The 21,362-nt window shown below is 44.4% G+C and overlaps 1 protein-coding gene across 6 annotated transcripts in view; it reads left to right on the forward strand.

Moving 5' to 3' along the window:
* Window positions 1–21,362, forward strand: part of GRIP2 (glutamate receptor interacting protein 2) — a 266,386-nt gene that overhangs the window by 137,630 nt on the left and 107,394 nt on the right. Inside the window, exon 1 of one of the 6 annotated variants that reach the window (XM_048315462.1) lies at window positions 4,302–4,371. The exons of 4 other annotated variants lie outside the window; for them this stretch is intronic. In XM_048315462.1, the coding sequence (XP_048171419.1) occupies window positions 4,317–4,371 (55 nt within the window). In that variant the 5' untranslated portion in view covers window positions 4,302–4,316. Of the gene's footprint in view, window positions 1–4,301; window positions 4,372–21,095; window positions 21,235–21,362 lie in introns of those variants that run through there. One more of the 6 variants, XM_048315460.1, reaches the window with a different exon arrangement.

Below are 21,362 nucleotides of genomic sequence, written 5' to 3' on the forward strand. Positions count from 1 at the left end.
CAGAGCGTGTGTCAGAAAAAGTGCCCATGGATGCAGAAAATAAGAACTTCCAAAATATCAAGGGTTAGGGTTAATGACTGAAGCCTGTTTGCCTTTTTTGCTGAACACAGTTTATAACAGACTGTCACCTGCAAAAGTTATTGTCAGGGTAATTAAACCCAATAATGCACATGAAACTTCTCCCCCCCCCCATGTTACTCTGTTGGAGGCTGTGGCATTGCACAGGGAAAGCTGTAGCCACGCTAATTAGGATCAGGCAAGGTACTTGTAAAGCATAATTTAGACCATTTCCTTTTGGGAATTGTCTACTAATGAGCGTGGTTCCAATGAAATTATTCATTGTTCACGCTGTCACAGGATCATTTATTAAGGGTAATCAGTTAAAGCGGTACAGGTGTCAATGTGGGCAGAACATCTTCTTCCAAACGTCTGTTATTGACAATGTCAATACACACGGAGAAGCCACTTCAGTCTGGCTTTGCTGAGCTGCCAGTTTGACCCCCCCCAGCCTGAACTAACAGCATTTGTTAGCAGCATATTTGATTTAACAGACTCCAAGAGGCAATAAACTTGGAGCCTGGGGAAGGGGTGAGCCCCTTCTGGCTACCCTGGTGCTGCTCTGCTTTCCACAGCAGATATGGGTGCTTCTGTGGGAAATCATATGCCAGGAAGGGGGGATTCATTGCCAACAGATAGCAGCCAATGAGTCTGTGGGATACCTGAATTTTATAGATCAGCTCATCCTGTCTTTGGTTCAAGGCTTACTGTATTGAATTTGTTGTTTCAGCATTGATCCTGCTTGCTTATCTAAGGCAGACTTTTTGTCTCCAAATGCTTTAATGCCACGGTTGGCCAATGTTATTTGCTTCTGTGGCTCTCAAAGAGCTCCCAAGCTCTTAGGGGGAGATCTGTTGTCTGTTAATTGCAATAGATTGTCTTAATATTCACTATGGCATGAATGTTTTTGAGAGATACCTTCAGATTGTTGTTGGCCAGTCTGTTTGACATATTTTTGCAGGACAGTAATCCCACAGAATCTATATGCACATAGATACTTATATCCTATTTATGGAGAAACAACTATCTGTAGTGAACTTTGTTTATTTTGCTTTCTTTCTAAATGGAAGGTGTACAATGGTTAGCCAGTTTAATGTGGTCTGATCTACAGTGATGATAAAAAGAGTGTTAGCCCAGTATCTGGAAATATCTGGTTTTTATTTTTTGCAGACAATGTGCAAATACCAAAAGAAAAGAAGAAAAGAAGAGGCTGCCTTTCCATATAAATCTGCATTTTTCTCCCCAGAGCCTGTTTTATGGGTCTGCCCACTGACTGTACCGATAGTCATTGAAGCACATAAAAAGTAATGTAGCAACATCCTTTAAACTAGTGAAGAGAAGATGAAAATAATCAGAACAAATTCACAAAGGCAGTATTATCAGTATTTGTAACATTAATACATTCAGCCGTAACTGCACCTGTTAGTAAGGAGATACTGCCTTCTAAAATGCATTTTAGTACAGTGTGTAAATTTCAGGGTATTTATTAGACACACAGGATTTTGCTTTATTATTCCCGAGGAAGGAAATAAACTGTATGGCAACTTGAAGGGGAAAAATGAACTAATTTAATGTGAGCTCTACTTTGAATAGTTTCTGCTCCTTTAATTTTGTTCTGATACATATTTTCAAATGTTTAGTTGATAGAAGGCTGGTTTTTTTCCTTGCTATTTCTCCACCGGTTGCTGTTATAGAAAAAGTGTAATCATTGTCAGACAGATAAACACAGCAGCACATACATATATTCTGAATATTGTATATTCATTAATCACACTGTGTTTGGCTTTATTTTTTCTGAAACTTGGTGCATATTTTCATTATCCTCTTGCATTATTTGCAATGGATTCTATGGCTTGGCAGGCCCACTTCAAATACTAGACGTGATAAATGGTAATAGATTTCCCATTATACAAATGCTTTTTTATCCTCTTAGTTTAATTGCTGCATTTCTCACTCATTCTATTGTGCACTCTTGATGACCAGTGTCCCCACAGTCATTTCCTGAGCTGAAATGAGGATTAGATTTATATATGGGAGAGCAGAAAACACATTTGTTTCAGTATCAAAGAGAAACAGCTGTGTTTTGTTTTCAACTGGAATTTCCTCTAAGGTAAAACCAATTGTCTTGGGACATCCAGGCAATTCCCCTGGCTAAAGGAGTTCTCTGAGACTCTCGGAGGAGGGTAAATTGGATCTTAATATTCAGCTTTAAGTCAGGATATGCTTAAATTCTGGTGATGAACCTAGAGAGAGGATGAAATGGCATGGTTCCTCTAGTCTTATTTGTAGACTGGTACTTCAGCATCATGAAAGCAGGGAATATCTGGTGCAAAATGATATTTTAATTGGAAAAAGAGTGTAAGATTCTCTGCTACAGCTCCAGTGAAATTAATTAGAGATGCCTGTGCTCAGTAGAGGGGAGAGAAGAAAAAGCAGCTTCAACAGAGCAAGGAATTGTGCATGGGGAGCTGGGAGTCAGCTCTCAGGCTGTCTCAGAAATTGAACATTTGGGGTCCAACAGCCCCCAAGTGCTCAGGCTTTTCATCTTCTGTATAAGGCTTTAAATACATACTTTACATCTAAATTTATCTATAGTTAATACACACCTGTCAATGCTTTCAACTGTATATAATTTAAAAAAAATCAAGATGGAGGCAAGAGGAAAATCTCTTGTGCCATTACATCAAGATTGACCTCGAAAGTACTGAGGGTTTATTGAGTTTTGAGGGTCTGTAATGGGAATTCTTAAATTTGGAATTCGGTGTTAGCTCTCTGGGATTGCCATTTGTGTGTGCTGCTAATGCTTCTACACATCCTGAGCAGTTCTCCATAGCCCTTTCCCTGCTGGAAAGCTTTCTGGGTCAGTCTGTGTTGTTTTTCTTTGGTTCCAAACGTACACCTCTGAGTCTGAATTTGCAAAACTGTTCATGTGTCCTTCCAGCCTAAAAAGTGGGAGGGTAACCCTGGTGACTAAGTGCAAAAACTCAGTGGCAGAGCATCACTGAGATCAGGCACTGGCGATGAATTATTCTGTGTCACGTCTCTAAGGAGACTCCTGGAAAGCCACAGTGTGTTGTTTCCACAGACCAATGGCTGCAGGCAGCGAATTGCAATTTCCAAAGTCATCTGTGGGATCAGCAGAAATGCTGGCTAGAGCTAAACTCCCAGATGTCCATCTATTGAGGGCAGCCTTTAGCCCTCAGGTATTGATTTAGTAATGAAGCTTTCTTCTACAGATCCAGAGTTTCCCTATGGGTTCCTGGAAGGCACCTCTGAGCTCCCCTGGGACCATGGTAAGAAGCAGTTGAGAACCACTACTGCTGTAGTCTGAGTTCCCATAGAGAGACAGGGAAGAATATTTTGCTTATTCAGCTGCTGGGAGAGGCTCAGCTCAGCAGAAAAGCTCAACTAAAGTGCTACTCCCAGTGTGATTTGGTCTAAAATTCAGATGAAAGGGAGTAGTAACATATTGGTCAGGCAGAGTCCTCAGCAGGTGGTGTTCTCCCAGAAGAGTGTGGGGATGAGCAGGGTTGGACAAGGAAGGCAGTGAGACTTGTGTGCCATCATGAACCCTCTCTAAAGTCCTTCCGTGAAAAAACAGTGTGAAGTTTGTTTGGGAAGTTGATGTTCAACGTGTGGTCTGTGGGATGGTGGCTTTCCTCTTAGGTCTGCATGACACTGTCAGTGGTTTCTACAGACACAAAAAGCTCTTTTGCAGGGAAGTTTCTTTAGCAGGACTTGCCCTGCTGGGGCTGCTTACAGTTGCACTGTATTTGTGCTGGTGCTGGGTTTCTGGTGAACTGCTCCCATAAAATTGAGGGCTTTTATCTCCTTTGCTCTGGTAATCTCTGGATTAGCTTTCTGGTGAAGTGCAAGCATGCACCCGTGTGTGCTAAAGAATAATCTTACTTTGCAAATTAATATGTTAATGTAGCACCAGATTCCCAGCCCTTAACAGTGGGAGGCTGGTGATAGGTTTAAAACATCAATGTGTGATTTTATTCATCTGGACAAGATAACAAAACAGCTCTGCACTGAAAGTACCGAAAAGGGTCTGTGCCCCCTTTAGCTCAGTCTTTGCTATCCTCCCCCCAAGCCCCCTTCCCTCTCACTCCCTCTGCCACTGCCTAAAGCTCGACTCTATTTCACAGTAATCATACATTAATTTCGAGCCGGCAGCCCCTCGCAGAGCCAGGCAGAGGTGCGGAGGGAGCAGCGGCACAGAGCCATGTGAGTGCAGCGCTGGAGGCTGCAGGAAGATGTTCGCTGTCTCGCTCAAGTGCCGGCTCGGAGTGGTGAGACGGAGGAGCAAAGGTATGGTCAGAGCGGAGCAGCTCGCTCCTGCCTGCGAGAGGGACTTGGAGGGCACTCACTTGAGCATTTACTTTTCCTTAGCTGGGCAAGAGGAAAAAAGCTACTTGGTCTGTGATTGATTCTCACCCTCCGAGCATTGGCAGACAGGAGTAGGATTATTTTAATTTCTTGCATGTCCTATATTTTTCAGATACTGGATTTTTTTTTTTTTTCCGTTGACTCTCTGGATTTTTTTCCTCTTTTCATCTGCCATGGTTATTACTGCAGTAAAGTAGATTTAGGTGCGCCTCATAGTCTCATAAGGTTTCCCTCCTCCCATGTGGGAGCTGTTACTTTGCAGGGAGAAGCATTTGGATGTCGGACTCCACCAGACAGTTAGGGAGTCATGGTGCCTATCCCTCCCTACACTCCTTCCAGAAGGGGTGGGGGTTGAAAGGAGGAGAAACCTGGCAGGATAATGGGGAGAAAATCAACTTTGAGAAGATTTGAGGAACAGTAATATTTTATCTCAGAGCAAGTTAATCTGAGGCAGGACAGCTTCCGTACTCACCATCCTGCAGTGTTGCATGTGATCAGAAGTGAAGAAGTTTTGTTGTGCTGGCCTGCGATCCCAGGGTCCCTCGCCCCCAGTTTTGCTGTGTGAGTGTTCGGAGGTCTCTGCACTCCCAGCTCCCGTGGTGTGCTGCAGCTGGGGCTCAGTCCCGCTGCTGTTGCCTTTGATTTCTGGGAGGTTTGCATTTTAATGGAGCCTGGAGCAGATCTCACCGCTGGGAGCTCGACTCCCCTGTGCAAGCCCTTCCAGCCGGCGGCACTCCTGCAGCAGATCAAAGCCCTTTGCTGTTAAGGAAGATGACCCGCATTTTTATAGGGACCTCTAAAGCAAAACAGCTTTTAGGGGCTCAGCGTAACTCGGATGCTATTGATTCCAGACTTCACTAAATGCATAAACACAGCTTTTAGCCTCACTTAAGGGGAGAGAGACTTACATGCTGATGCAAGGATCTGTGTGCTGACACACAGGATCTCTGTCAGGACTGGCAGGTACAAAACTTTGGTAGCAAAGAAAAGGGCCTGAACACAATGCACAAGTTTCTGATGTGGACTGGACCTTAAATCTAGGGTGCAATTCCTATGTGTGACTTGCCTAGTAACTAAACAAGTATTTGCTCGGATCAAGGTCGCAATTCTATGGAACAGACATGAGTATTGAGCAGGGGCCTGAGGGCTGCTTCCCTTGACATCGGTTACTGGGGTGCTACGAGAGCAAGGGAGCACGTGGGTTGGGATTACCCCGCTGTGCTCCTTCCTCCGGAGTCTGCACAGGCAGTGAGATGCTCTCTTGTGTTCTTTGCTGCACACAAGGGCACGTCCACCCCAGGGTTACAGTCCTGCTGTGGCAGTCTCAGAGCTGAACTTATTTCAGATGTATGAATTTATATTTGGCATCATTTGCCTTTGACAATTTATCCTCATGCTTGTTTCTTTGCCTCCATGGTTTGGAGGCTTCATGGGCTTCTCTCTGCACTGTAAGGAGTTTCATGTTTGCAACAAACAGGGTGGCACAGGCAGGATTTCCACCTTCTAGAGTGATGCCTGGAAGTGTTTGGATCAAACACAGCCCTGGGGTCCCTTTTTAATTGGCAGATGCCAGGAGAAGATCTGGTGCCGTATTAGTTTTTACAGTTCTTTTTCCCTGGCATGCTCTTTTGCTAAATATCCTTAAGGAATTGGCAATAGTGTTGGAACATGAGGGGTTTTTCTTCTGCAGTTCTCCAGGAAAGTTAGGAACACCAGGCAGAATAAGTGCATTTGTGGCTGCAAAACACTGAATATGCAGCCTGGGACTGTAATGAAGGTTAAAAAAAATGCTATCCCTGTGCTACCTGATAAAGTTTTAGTGGCTTTAGTTGAAATATTTAGAATTGACTTAGATCACCTGCATTTCTTAGTGACAGATTTAAATGTGAGGATTGCTAATCCAATGCTAAATTGTACTGCTTTGATCAAGGATTAAACTGAGCTGGAAGTGGCTTTTAGGACTTGAGCTTTGAAATGAACAACCAGAGAGAGACGTTGTTACTTGTCTTCAGTATTTGGGGACAGGTGATGTTTAAAGAACATCCCCAAAAGATTGATCAAAAATAAATGGTGCCTGGGCACTTTGGTACCAGAACGAGCCCATCATGACTGGGCAGCAACCAAGGACGGGAGTTGCTATGAATTATGTTTGTGAGTAATGAAACCCTGCTGCATTTCACATCCGTAGATGCTCAAAAGCTCACTAGATATCTGTTGCATCCTAGGAGATGGTCAGGCCATTATTTGGCACTAAAAATTCCCACCACCTCTTGAAGAGAGACAGGAAGACATTGCAAAGGGGATGTGTGAAAGAGAGTGGCAGATACTCCAGCCCAGGTATCTGTTGGTCCTCTGGTCCAGGTGGTTATGACCCAGTGTCCCAAAACCGTGCTCTGCCTGGCTCTGCAGGTGGATGCTTGCTGAGGGGAGATTCCTCTGCTAAAGTGGATTTTAATTAACTGTAAGGTTAGGTGTTCAAACCTCAGCTATGGTGGCTGCTGTTAGTTTTGTGTAGTTTTAATTTTAAACATCCTCACAGAAATGAGGATTGATCTCCCTGTACTAACTGCTACTCTCTGTTTCAAAACAGACCCCTTCCCCCAACTTTCTGCCTTCTGTGCTATTTTCTTTTCCATCCCTCAAACTCTGCCTACTCCTCCCCAGCTAATCCCTCTCACTTTCGGGAGAAATTCTTGTTGTCAGTCCTCTTGGATTCCTGCTTTCCTTCTCTTGCTGAGCCCTTGAGCTTTTCCTGGCATGAAGAACATTTCCAGTTAATCCACCAGGCATTCATCTGGTTGGCTTGGGCTGGCGGCACTTCCCTGCCCACAGCTCTCAGCTGTCTTTGACCAACATCAGCTCATACAGCTGTAGGGCTCCTCAGTCCTCTTCAAGGACTCTTGATCCTCTGCAGAAGGTGCTACTGAAGATCCCCAAGGAACCTACAGTCACTTGTCCAATACAATAATTAAACTTTCCTCAGTATTAGTGTGTTTTTCCATTGGAAAAGTGAAATGATTTCTGTCTGGTCATGCTTGCCATTCAGCTGAGCTCAGATAGGACTGTTTGGGGAGGGGTGGTTGGTGGTTGTCTGCCCTGCTAGCCTCCAATTACTGCAGCAAATCAACTGTATTTTATAAATAAGTAAAGAAGCAGTGGAGAGCCTAAATAATTAACCAGATACATGTGTCGGACTGAAAAGCAGCAAATGAGGCAAAGGTGTTCTCACTGTTTCCCCTGCTTTCCAAAGCCTGCGGCCCAAGGGGAAGGGGGATGCTCTGCAAGAGCTGGTGAGACCAGCAGCTGCTGGATCTATCAGGAGAACACACCAAGGGCCCTGGACCCCACTGCCATGGCAGAAGAAAAGCTTGGTTACTTGTTTTGAGACATTTAAACTTAAAACATGTTTATTTTTGTCCACTCTAGTTTCTCCTAGTGTGTGGTGTGAATGATGTAATGAAAGTAATTTTGCTGTTCCTTTGTCAAAAGTTGTCATATGGAACATGCCAGGCCTCACATCCTGTAAAAGAAAATACATGTTCTGCTTTCCATTTACATACCTCTGTGTTTTTCAGCCTTTTAAGCTTCGCTGAGTCATGTTTACTACATTCTTTTTTGGACTGGATGCTTTCTCTTGCATTTTGTTCTTCCTCTCTTGTGTTTGACTGGGAACTGAGAAAATAAATAAGCAAAGAAAAAACATCCTGAAAACCCCAGAAGAGTATGTTCAGAAAAACTGTCATATAGAGTGAAATTTTCCATAAAAAACCAGTTTTAGAACAGCAGCTTTTATAGTGAGACCCAGATTTTCAAAGAATACCACATTTGGGCATGTAGGCATCGTTGTCCCTTAGATGGAAGTTACTGCATCCTGTTCAGTATAGGAAGATGTTTGGTTTTATTTCCATGTTTTTATTGGGAACAGTGTCATGGGAAACAATTCCAAGCACTGGGAACATGCTCTTGTGCCACTTCACTTTGTTTGCTGTACAGCAGTATCGTGTTGTAAAGCGTCCTGGCTGTGTTTCATAGCAGGGAGCGTTGCTGCAATTGGGTTTCTGTCACAGAAAGATTTGCTCACTGCAGGAAAACAAGAAAAGTTTTGGATCTCTACTTGGCAAAGGAAAAAAAAGAAAAAAAGGGCAAGCAGGTAAGCTGCTTCCATCCTGTGGTGTGATGCTAAGTCTAGAGCACCACACAGCGACGTGACAGAGTGAAAAGTCTTGTGGAGCTTCTGCTCCTGGGGAACACAACCATTGTTATTACTGTATTTATCCTCCAGGCCCAGAGTAGCCAGCAAAACAAAGCAGATGGGCAACCAACACACAGAGAAACCAGACTCATCCCCAGAATGAAGCTGGGGTGCTGCCCCAGGACAGGTGCACAGGTTGAGCCTGTGGTCTCAGAAAGCTGAGGCCAAGTGCAATGTTACAGCCCTCACTTAGCCACCTTTTCTTTAGGATGATTGCTGCCTCCTAGGACTTATCCTTTGAAACCTGCCTGTTTCAAAGCAAAAGGCATCTTGGAGGTGCTGCCGTGAATATTTATGGGGCTGTTCCTGCTGCAGCAATGAAAACCAGGCAGTGGTGAACACAGGAAACTCCCTCAGCCCAAACCACTGAGCTGGCAGTGGCTGTGATTCCTTTTCTGTCAGCATGGCTATGCTTCAGCTCTTTCCATATCTCATTAATAACTCATGATTGGGCATGTTTTATTTATGTCTCCAAATGAAGCCCATTTTTCAGCCTGATGCTGTAGCATCCCAGGTGACTGTCACCTGCTCTGAGCACTCTGTGGTTTCTTCAGCCCCAGCTCATCCCTCATCTTCCTCCAGGCTGCAGCAGCAGAGAGGATATTGATCTCTTAGGAGGGTAATTGAATGAAAAAAGCCCCTAGCAGCCCAGGGGCAGGTGATAAATCCTTGCAGGGAAGCCAGTGTGCAAGACAGTATGTCTGAGGGGGGTTAACCCTTCCTGCTGGAACGGTACAGCACGTGCTGGAATCCCGTGTGCAAATCCTACCTGGTCCCACCTGTGCTTTGGTTGGAACAGGAGTGAAAGGCCACCCTGCCTTGCTTGGATACATTACACAAGAGCACTTGCACTGGCCCTTTGCTGTGCTGCACAGGGAGTCCCAGGCTGTTTCTGGAGTGGTTTGGAAAATCTGGGCCTTGATTTTGACCCTGCAAAAATCTCAAGGGGCGAAATCCTTGTGCTCCTTGTGTGTATCCATGCATTCTTTCTGTTTTGTATATAAAACCATGTGGGGTTTTTAGGAGTGTTAAAAGCTAAATACAGGGGCTGCAGACTGTCCCATACCTTCCCTTTATGTTACTGTGATTAACAATTTGTTGTGCAGGTGATTTTACTGGGGATTTGTTTTCTCTGTGACAAATACTCCAGCTGTCTCCCTTGAGAAAAGTCTGGGATGGTAAGAACAGGTGCTTGTTATTGATCAGGGCTTGTTTATGTGGATGGATTTGCCCACTGGATGCAGGGCATCACACATCACCCTCTGTCCCATGTATCCCCTGGCACAAGGACATGTCACAGCAACACATGGGCAGCCCCTGAGACTGGGAAGTGCTGCTGATTTGCATTTCTGGATTGCAAGCTCAGCCAGGAATTTTTGGAGAAAAAAGAATAATTTCCTTAACTCAGATGACATTTAATCTGCTTTGTCATAAAGAGGAAAACCAGGCTTTGAATCTGAAAAGGTGTATAAGGTCCACGAGGTCACCACTGGCCTATTTGCAGAGTGTGTGAGCAAAGGAAATGCAAATGCACATGGTACTGTGGTTTGATAGTTGCCATTTAACTATTTTTAAAATAAAACCCAGTTCACCAAAGCTGTAAGATGGCTGAGTTCAGGGTAAATAGAAAAACATTAAAAAATATTATTTTAGAATTACCATCTTGCTGCTTATAAGATGTGTCTGAATTTTTTTTTTTCCATTGTGTATGTGTCACCAGAGAGGGTTTGGATGCTAAAACCATGGATCTAAATGAGGTTGTTTTCCCTGTTTGTCACTGAGCTACTTTCCTCTTGACTCCATTCCTCACATACAGCTGTGGGACGTTTTTGTCACAGTCTTCTAAGTCAGTGAATAATACAAAGCATCTTGGAAGGCAGCATGTAAAACAGGTGAGGAAATACCTTGATCTCCTATTCCCCTGCACCCGTACAACTTTTTATCCGTAGCATTTCTTCCCTCATGTACAGGCATCTGACTTTGCACACTCACAGGCTTGTGCCAAATCACAATTCTTCATTTATTTTGGAGCTGACAGGGAATCTGCAGTGGGTCTGTCTGGAGGCCAATCTGCTTCTGTGCCTCAGGGCCATGTCAAAGAGATTGTATTCGCTTCTCTGCTCTCTCAGTGTGGCAGTAAGTACTTTCCTTTTAATTGCAAAAATCCACCTCAGTTTGACAGAATTGAAAGTCTAAAATCACCCCATGGGTACCCTCAGTAAATTCTGTGTAATGCTGTTTTCCCTCCTCATCAAAGTCTTAAAATTCGTGCTCCTACCAGGCTGATCTGTGCCTCCAGTGTGACATCTGGAACAAGACAAAATTATAATCCTATATCAATAAAAATGAATCTTTTTCTTTAACTTCTTTCTTCTATATTCACCTCCAAAAATATATTCTCTAAAAGTGCTAGAAGGGCAGGAACTGAAGTTATCTACAGACCGATGTTACTAGCATGGGATGTTTTATATACTTGCTGGCAGATCTGGCTTTCTATCCTGTCTCAGTGTAAATACCTGGTAAGGAAGTAGGTTTTTATTTCATACTTTGAAGGAATTACTTTGAACAGTAATAGATAAAATGAAATGAATTTATTATTTAGCAAAATATTTTAACAATGTATTGCAGAACAATAAGAGTACAAAAATAATGTGAAGTGAGGTTTCAGCATTCTGGCTTTGGTGGAGTCCTGAGATGATAAGAAGGCCCCATATTGGCAAGGTATAAAGGTCTGTATTTTAATTTTGTATTTTTGTTGTCTGGCCAAAGAAGATGTTTCCATGACTTACAGATACAAGCAGAAAGCTAAACAACACTGACTTTTTCTGTAGGCTGAAATTACAGTAATTCTTCTATTACTTTCAACAAATCTGGTGGCCAACAGCTGTTCTCTTAATGCAACTGTTAGCTAATAACAAGAAGTGCTTCCCTAGCTTTCTACTCCCTCCTGGATATGTTGTGCTGGCTCATTTAGCTCAGTTAAAAGGAGTGATCTGTCTCCTTGCAGAGTGTGTTGGGAGGGGGTCTGAACAGGATTCCTCTATTCACTTTTACTCTGTTTGCATGAGCTGCTTACACCCCACTGTACTCAGGGCAAAGAAAATGGCACTGTGTGCCTCATCCTTGGATCTAAGTCCTTGGGGAAAAAAAAATAAATCCATTGTTTTCTTTTAATATGGGCTTATAAAAGCTTTTCTCTAAATGTGCTATGTTGTGCATTTGAGGCTCACTGGGTATGACATGGAGTTAGGGTTGTGTCCTTGCCCAGGCTGGCAGCCTAGTACTGAACTCTTCTCCTCTTCTTGGTTTCCCTCAGCTCCTGAGGGTTATTGTAACCTAGTTTTTTTGTGAGCGATTTCCTTTCCTCTCTGTTCCAATTGCTCTTTTTGCTTTATGGAGTACAGCCAGATTAATCATACAGAGCCATGGAAATCAACAGCAGTGTGTAATTCAGGGCTTGATAACTGACTGTGGGGGGGCACAAGGGAAGGGTTGTGCTCTTTACAAAATTGCCACATGATATGTCAATCCCCAAGACATATGTCTGTGTTTCCTTTTTTACAATCTATTTCAGGAAACACAAACCAAAAGGAAACTGAGTGCCTTTTAAAATAAATGGTCTGTCTTTGCAACCTATCCGCCCCTTCTCATCTCAGTGCGTTGGAGTGTAGCAGAACAGTCATGAGATAATGTTTTCTCCTCATACACACTCTTTTTTCCACTGAGAAAACATGCCTGAGCAGAAAATGAATGCTTTGGGCATTTGTCCAGAATCTTGCAGTGGGTTGCTTCATGCTATTGCTGTGTCTGTGCTGCGTGGAGAGATCAGCATGCATTGCACTGGGGCCAAATGCCAATTAGAGAATAAAAGTGATTACAAACCAACACTTGTGAGGTATCTTTGTGTAAGCATAATTTTCACCCAGGTACCTCAGCCTAAACAAGAAGTTAGCAGAGGCTCAGCACTGTCTGTGAGAAGATGTGGCCTTTTCTCGGCTGGCATGTAACCCAGACAAAGTATCAGTCTTTTTCACCTCAAGCCTTTGCACAATACTCTTGGGGTTTTCCCCCTCCCCTCTCTGCTTGCTTATATCTTGTTTTGCTTAAAATACATTTGCATATCTTTAAGAGTTTTGGAAATCAGGAATGTAGCTGATACCTCTGGCAGTGAGGAAGGCAGAGTCTTTCTCTCCATGTAATTCCTTCTCAGCTATATTGCAACCATATAAGTGGTCTAAGAAATGAAGATTTGGGATTTTTTTTTAATTAAAAGGGAGAGTCAGAACTCAGAGATGCATGAGATCTGCAGAGTTTTGATGTACCTGCCATTAGAAACTCCTTCAAGAGTCCAGGATGAGCTTTGTAACCACAGTCAGAATAATAAGAAAGAGACATTTTTGTGAGAAATAGGTAATGACTGGGTGGTCAGGATATTCACGTGAGCAGAGAAATCCCAGCTCAGATCCCTGATGTGCCTGATTTAGATCCGCATTTGGAGCTGCCAGCTCAGGTTATTTTAGGTTATCAACTATGACATGTACAGCTTCTGTATCATCATAGAAACAACAAAAAGTTCTGTTTTTGCAAGACAGAGAAATACTTCCCCACTTGGATTCACTGCCAGTGCAACCAGAAAAGCACAGAGATATGAATCCAGTAACAGTATTCCTGAAATAATTCTTTCTCTGCCTCTGAGGGCTCCAAGGGTAAGTGTTGTTTTTTCCAATATCCGTTCAGTAATCCCTGCTGGAAAATAAAATAATGTCCAGTTAGTTTACTTTACCAGGTGCTGTAGCCATACATTAGCAATACCTGTGGTCTTACATCTCAGAGGTATTTTCTTTGACAAAATCAATCCTCGATTGATAAACCAGGAAGAAATAACTCCTTTTTGTTTCTATGATATGTAGCTGAACAGTCATAAAGATGAGACATTTTCAGAAAGCAAGGAATTTAAATAGTAATAATACGCTGCCTGTGTTCCACCTGTAAAGCAAGCGTTGCTTGCCTGAGCAGTTCATTTCTTATGCGTTTTCTTTCCTTGAATCTATTGTCATGTTTTCTGATGAAATCCCCTCCTGCCCTGGAAAGAGCTATTGCTTACAGTTTTGTCTTCAAGCAATGAACATAATAATAGATATTAGAATGACTCAAGAAATTCAGATACTAGAGCACCCACATTTATACATTCCTTTCTGGGAAAAAAAACAGGAAGAAATATAGGGAAGGGATAAAACAGACTGATTTGAACAACAAAAAGCAATTCTAGCATCCCTCACAGGGAAATTAAAATGATTGTGGCATTTCTGATATATTTTTATTGAAAAACAGGAACTGAGCTCTTGTTGAGCAAGTTCAGGCTTTGGCTGGCTGGCTGGCTAGCTGAGGTGCTATCATTTGGCACAGTGGAGCAGGCTGATTTCAAGTTGCCAATAGCACAGGAAATGTGCTGATGGTTAAAGCTTCTATGGCAGGTGCAGCCTGATTTTGGGAACCTCAGGGGATGAAGTAAACCCTGCACAAGCCCTGACCCTTCAGCATATCCATATTACTGTGGTTAATACAAATGGATTAGCTGCAGTCTTGGGCTCATGCTCCCAGTCCATAGGGACAAACCCAATGAGAGAACAAGAGCGGGGTCCTGTTCCCACTGCTAGGCATCAGGTGAAGTTCAACCCAAGAACAGGAGGATATCATCAGCCTTTAAATTCCACCAAAGCTGAAGGTCTCCAGAGGTTGCCTTGGGTCACAGAAGAAAGTTTGTTCATGCATGTCCTACTCATACATGGGTCAGAGCCTGGATATCCTCTGTGTTCATTCCTTGGGGACCCATTTCAGGTCTGTGCTGTCTCCCCAGCACTGCCACAGGGAATGTGATTTAGAGCTGTAGTGCCTGGAGGGAGCCCAGTCTGAGCAGCGGGTTGGTGTGTTGGGACCAGTGGCACAGCCTTCATTGCTGGCTTCACCCACGGTCTTGGGATGTTGGGAATTTCCAGCACTGGCTTGCCAGAACTCTGCCACACCTAGAGTATTTTCAAAAAAAGCCCTTTATCTGCTACTTTTACTGTAGCTTGGGGTAACATGATATTTTCTTTTTCCAACAGTTGCACCACTTTTTTTTCCTGCAGATAAGCATCAAATGCTCTTTGCTGAACATTTCACTTGTTCTTATTTGGGCTGAAGGTTTCTGTTACCACTGGCCCTTAGGGGACCAATTTAGCTGCATTGAACCAGTTTTGGTGTTCAATTCCTTCTTTCAAAAGAGCTGCATTTACACATCAGTTGAACCCTTCGTATGCTGGCATCTTCCACACTTCCAGCTCAATGAATGTTTAAAAATGATATGTCTATCCCCACACACAGATATGCCTCTGCCTTCGAAATGCTGGGGGGACATGAAAGTCCTGCTGAGAAGCGGGGGAGATTTTGATGTAAAGGATGTCCCGCAAGGGACACAACCTCATTCCAGCTGAGTGAGGTTTTATGCACAGAAATGCAAAATATTCAGCCCATACCATTAAAGTGTTGCAGCAAAGCCTCCCCAAGCCAGTGAGTGCCTCAGTAAATTGTGATTTGCTGACCAAGTCTCAGTTCTCTGCCCTCATCTGTGCTATGACATCGGCTTTTACAACTGCAAACATGTCCTGCAACATCCTATTGTTTGCGGGGTTCTTGTCCCTCGTAAATCTTGACCCTGCTGGTGTCTTGTGCACATACCTTGATGGGCAAGCCTACAAAACTCACTCTGCTCTCTTTCAGTCTTACTAAGAGATGCAGGCAGAGGAGGTAATTCCATAGTCTATTGTGTTTTTCTGGTAAAATACACAGGATTAAGCTTCTTTTGGTGCCCATAGGATTACACTTGGATATTGGAAATACACCAAGTGTGAGTATTGTTTTAGATTATGACTTTCCTTAATTTAACCAGAGTTGTGATGTTGATATCATGGTGGAGGAGAGAAGGCTTTGTGTTTCATTACATGGAATTTTCAGAAGCATCATTCTGACATCAGCACATGGGTCTTTTCATGAGGCTGGTGCCCTGCAATCACACAGAAGCTGTAGAAAAGCCCATCTCACTCTCTTATTTGAGTCATCTTCCCACACTCAGCTGCATAGGAATCAACCTATTCAGACTTTACAGAATAAAGATACGAGAGCCAAAACAAGCTCCTGTAGAGGATCCCTAAAGGTGGTGTATGCATGTGTGCTGCACTGAGTGTGTGAATACCCCTAAGTTCTATATATTTCTTCTGGGCCGTTAAACAGGATCCTTATTTCCTGTCAGATTGTAGCATCTGAGTGATGGATTGCAGAACCCTGCCTATTGCCTGCCAATCAGTTTAACTTCTCAAAGCCCTTTTGGGGCATGGTGCTGTATAAGCAGAATATATAATTATTTAGAGTTTGTTTTGCTGTAGCTCTTGGCACAATGGAATCCACATGGTCTTTCACCCGACTTGGCACCACCCTTTCTCACTGTAGGATGGAGAAAGCCTGATGCAAGGGACTGTGATGCAAATGTTAGTACTTAAGATCTCTGTCACAAGCTGCAGTAACAGAGATGTGTGCTGGGTCTGGTGTGGTGTGCTGGGAAGGAAGGTGATTTAATGCTGGTACTGTCTGAACTGTGTTTTACTGGTTGTGTCCTAGCATTAGTAGTATATGATAGCCCTGTAGTCTGCACAGGGATAAACTGTGTGCAGGGTAATACGCAATTGGAATGATTCTATGATCTGTCCTCACTATGGCTGACTAGACAGAGCATCCATGACAGGCATGCCCATGTATTTCTCTTCCCATCTCATGTTATCCCTGCTGGCTCCTGGATGCTGCTGCTCAGTTCTGCACAGTCAGACTCTGCTATTTAGGAATGGCACCGAAGCAGCATTATGTGTTTGCTTTTCCTATTCTAAATGCATTTGCAATTTCCTTAAAGCTACAGAGAGAGTGGTGTGACAAGTGCAGAAGACCTCTGCAATGACCACCCAAAGCCTGGGTGTCTCTCAGGACTCCCCCCTGCAAAACATGCTCTGAACTGGCTCCTTTGGTGGCAGAGGTGTCAAGCTGATCCCCAGCAGAAGCCCAAGGGGGATATTGGGATACATTTATTTACTTGTGGCATATCCTCTCAGCTTTGGTAGTCAAGTTATTAAAATGAGGCTTGTCAGCACACTGAAGAGGGTTGGGGGGCCTTTGCATCTTCCATGCGGTTTGATCCTGTGCGGCTCGTTAACACTCAGTTGCTTTTGTGATTAATTATTTAGTCTTCTCCTGTGGTACTGGGGTATAATAACACAACCCCCATTTCTGCTGAGATTCACAGTTCTTTGCTTTTCCCTTCAAGCCTTTCACACCACCCCGAAGCGCAGAGCAAGGCTGTCTAGGCTGCAGCACTTAAAGAACCCGGCAGCTCCGGAGCTGCTGCTTGCCCTGCGGCCTTGCTGGGAAAGGACTGGGGCTCAGCCCGTGGGTGGCCATCAGTCCCAGCTCCTGCACTGCCCAAGTCAGTGGGGAGCAGTGGGACAGCTGCCCCTGAGTGCTCTGGCCCTTCAAGTATGGCCTCTAACTCCAGTGGGTACTTGTGTGAGGGGAGACATCAGACAGGGCTGGCATCGACTCTGGGTGCAGTCAGACACAAGAATTGCAAATTGGAGGCGAACTTGTCAGCAGAGAGACTTTATTTGGGGAGTCAGGCTCAGCAGCCCTCTTCCCTTTCTCTTTTGGATGCCTTTTGAACAGCTTTCAGTTCAAGTTTTTGTAATCACCCAAGCGTTGCTTCTTCAGCCTTTTGTTTTTGGGGGTGTTGCTCGTTGCCTTGATTTGCTGTCTCCGGTCATTTGTGCAAAGAAGTTTGCCAGGTCTCTGCATGTGGCAGGGCCTTGTGCCCATTGTGGGGCAGGTGTGGAGTGACCCTGAGTGTGCTGGTCTGTGATCACACACTGGATGTGTGCGGACAGGCGTAGGGTGAATTTGGGCCCAGTGGGCACTGTGGTTGTTACTGGGGTTGTGTTTCAAAATGGGTGAGCTGAGAGCTTGCAGCACCTGAACCCGTTCTCTGGGGCATCAGGGCCGTGGACCACATGCAACTGGTGGCTGAGGCAGGGCTAGCAGGAACCCCCAGCACTGGAAAGCGCCTTCTTCCTTCCCTAGCTATCCTTGTCTGTGTGAAGCTGCTGGATGAGGCGAGGCCTGGGGTATGAATAATTAGCAAGGAAGAATTAGCTGTGTTTTCCTTATGACGCAGTCTCTCCCCTTCCTCTGATGTTTGCATCTTTCTCCTTTCATCTCGTGCCTCTGTGGCAAGTGCCTTGCACAGCCATGGGATGCGTGGGAGGCTCAGCCAAGGGGCAGGCAGGCGCATCCAGGTGCAGCAGGGGCTGGAGCTGGTGATCGTGTCCCCACCCTGCAGATGTGCCAGATGAGAGTAAGTCTGTCCTTTGCCCTGCTGCAAACTCCCTGTCTGCTGCTGGATGAGCCACTCTTCCCTCAGATCTATAAAACAGTGAAATGCCAGCTTCCCTCCCCACCAAAGACGTTTGAAAAGCTTAGGAAAATAATGAAGCATTAGTCTTGGTTTCTTTATGTTTTATTAGGGCCCATAAATTAAATGGAAACTCACAATGATGTGGAAGGGAGCCAGGGAGAGCAATTATTTGTCAGAAAGACAACATGACTAATGTTTTTGCTACGTGTTAATTGAAAGCATTGGAAATTTTAGCAGTGTAACACCTGAAGGCAGCTGGTTGCATGAGTGTGTAGAGCAGACTACAACAGGCTGCACCACTCACTCCTGTTTAGGGAGATTAGTAGTAACCACAAGTTGTGAATCAAAGAGCATCTTTAAGACTTGGAGCCAGATGATGGAGCCACAAAGCCTCAGACCTCTGAACAGCCTCAGTCCACTGATGTCCCCTGTGTCTGTTTTTAAAGCTGAGGTTCCTGCTTGCAGACCAATTTACTGTCTCCAAATGTCTGTGCTGCAGTTTCCCCATAGGTTATAATTTTGGAATTTGTCATCCCTGACAGATCCATTAGGGATATTTCACTTGACCTCCCAAGGCTGTACTTTGGTGTAGATCTGTGCAAAGCCCTCTTTGGGGCTGCCTGTGCAGGTGTGGAGTGCAGAACCCTGGGTGCTCCTGCCGTCTGCCCACGGGCCCTCACCATAACACTTTCACACGCACATCCAAGACCTCAAACACCTCCCAGGTGGGCAGCAGTGGATCCCTTTGGGCCCTGGCTCCTACCACAGCATGATGGGGACTGTTGCCGTTGTGGTGCGGAGCATCACCGAGGCCCTCCCCATCCCTGGGGCCACATCAGCTTGTGGGTAAGACATTTCCAACAGGAGAATCCTTGTGTGTGCCTCCACCTCCAGTGTCCATTAATAGCACATGAATAGCCTGCTAGGTCAGAGATGCTGAGGGTAACACGTAAGCTGGAAAGAATCCAGAGCAGAGGCTGGACTGGATGCCCTGGCAATTAGATCACAGTAAAATTAAAATTCAAGCCCTAAATACCCGTTTCTTTTTCAAACTTAAGCAACTCTTAAAATTACATTGGGCCACACCATAAGTGTGGGTACAACAGGTATAGTTTTTTTCACAACAAAACAGCGTTTTAAGATCCCAGTATTATGACCATTGAACCATATTGATAATGTTATTTATTAATAATTACAATTTCAGGGGCTGGGTCTTAATATATAAGCTTCAATTTATTCCACTACTTAGTCTACTTAATGCTCATGGAACTATTCATGTTACAGAGAAGCTAATATACATAATAACTTGTGGGAGTCAGGCAGTCTATAGGAATATGTTTACCGTCTCATTTTTCAAGAAATTAGCAAAATAAAAGGTAGTTCTGTAGGAAAATAGTAGATGAAGTAAATAAAGTTAAAATACATATTACATACAACATCTTGGTAAAGTCTCACAAAATCATTAAATATCTGAAATGGTTTTATTTATATTATGTTGATTTTTAATATGCTTGATTATATTCTGCAGTGCCCTGAGCACCTTGACTTCATAAATTAAAGAATTATGTAGAATCTTTGTAATATGAATATTAATGCTTAAATGCTTAGAGACATAAACATTTCAGCAGTTTTTCTAAAGGTAGTGGTAAGAGTTCATAAACATGTTAATTCTTCCACTCTTAAACATTTCAGGTCAATGGAATACAAGAGGAGATGTTAACAAAACCTGTGCTCTTTTAGTAAGAGACTGGAGTGTTTGGAGGGCAGCTGTTCTACTGCAGCACTCTAATAACATCTCCAGATACTGCAATAGCAATAAAGCATGACAGGATTGTATAATAACACTATTTATCAGATTTTTTAGTGCTTGAAGAGGGTACGTTACAGCAGCCATTGAACCCATGCACCCGTTCAGAGCCTTGGGCAGTTTGGGGCAGTTATTGCAGAGGGCCACCATCCATTGTTTTAGTCTCTGAACTCACCAGAACTCCTTTGGGAGGGTGGTACATGTAGTGTGTTTTGCTTCTTGGAAGGAACTGGGAGCAGGACATGCACGTGTGCCTGTCCCACCTGCCTGCCAGGAGAGGCTTTGGGAAGGGGGCAAAGCCAGTATGATGCAAAGACATATTAAACGTGCTCACCCCGGTTTCTCTCCTGAGCTGATCTGGAGTCCTCACCTGCAACATTTATGTGCTTTCCCCCTAGCTTTGCAACCTGGGGAATGGGGCAGGAAGAAAACTCTGGGGTGGGAGTGCCTTTGTGCTGGGTTTATAGTGGGAGCCTGTTTGGCCATCAGTGCCCTCTTCAGCCTGGGGTCAGGTCTCCTGACAGCTGGTGTGGCTCTGCTTTGTGCATAGAAGGATCCACACACCACCACAATGTGTCCCCGAGGAGGGGAACTGCTCCAAAGTCCTCAGTGGCCAAAGATTCATCACGGGATAACTCTGCAGGCAGTCTCTGAATGGCCAGCCCCTTGCTAATTAGCACAGTGTGGGGAAACTGTGGGTTCTCTTCTCCCTTGCATACCTTTGCACATCTAATGATCACTTGGGTAGCAGACACATAAAATTAGGTTGGATGGAGAGATTTCCGAAAGGATACTACTTGACCTCTGCCTCCCACATGTTCCAGAGCCTCTTGGTAGCCAAGAGGCGTCCCAGAAGAAGATAATTAGGCTCGCGCTATTTCAACTTCCTCTGATCCCTGAGAAAGAGTTAATTACAGTCTTTTCCCTCTTGCTCAAAGGTGGCTGGGTATTATTATCAGAGCTGTAATTATTCATGCTAATTGCTTATATGAAGCGGGAGAGAGCATGAGAGAGAGAAGCCCCAGACTCCCCCTCAGTGATTAGCAGAGCAGACCAGGTGCACTTTGCGCAGGCTGGACCGAGGTAGTGCTGGGGCTGGCAGGAGGCTGGGGATGCCGGAGTGGTTGTGAGCGAGCTGTGGAGCAGCCCCGGTCCTGCTAATGCTGCCACCTCCTCCGGGACTGAGGAAAAAGAGCATGCACTTCTTGCAGACCTTCCTCCGGTGGAGGGCACTCCGAGGTAACTGTACTGCTAACCGGAGTCTTCGTTTGTTTTGTGGCTTAATTAACCTTCCGTCATTTGTTTTGTTTTGTTTCAAATGTCCCTACGAGGGAGCAGGGTGGGTTGTGAGATGCATGTCTGAGGTC

This window comes from Corvus hawaiiensis, chromosome 11 (genome assembly GCF_020740725.1).
Source record: "Corvus hawaiiensis isolate bCorHaw1 chromosome 11, bCorHaw1.pri.cur, whole genome shotgun sequence".
NCBI classification, from domain to species: Eukaryota; Metazoa; Chordata; class Aves; order Passeriformes; family Corvidae; genus Corvus; species Corvus hawaiiensis.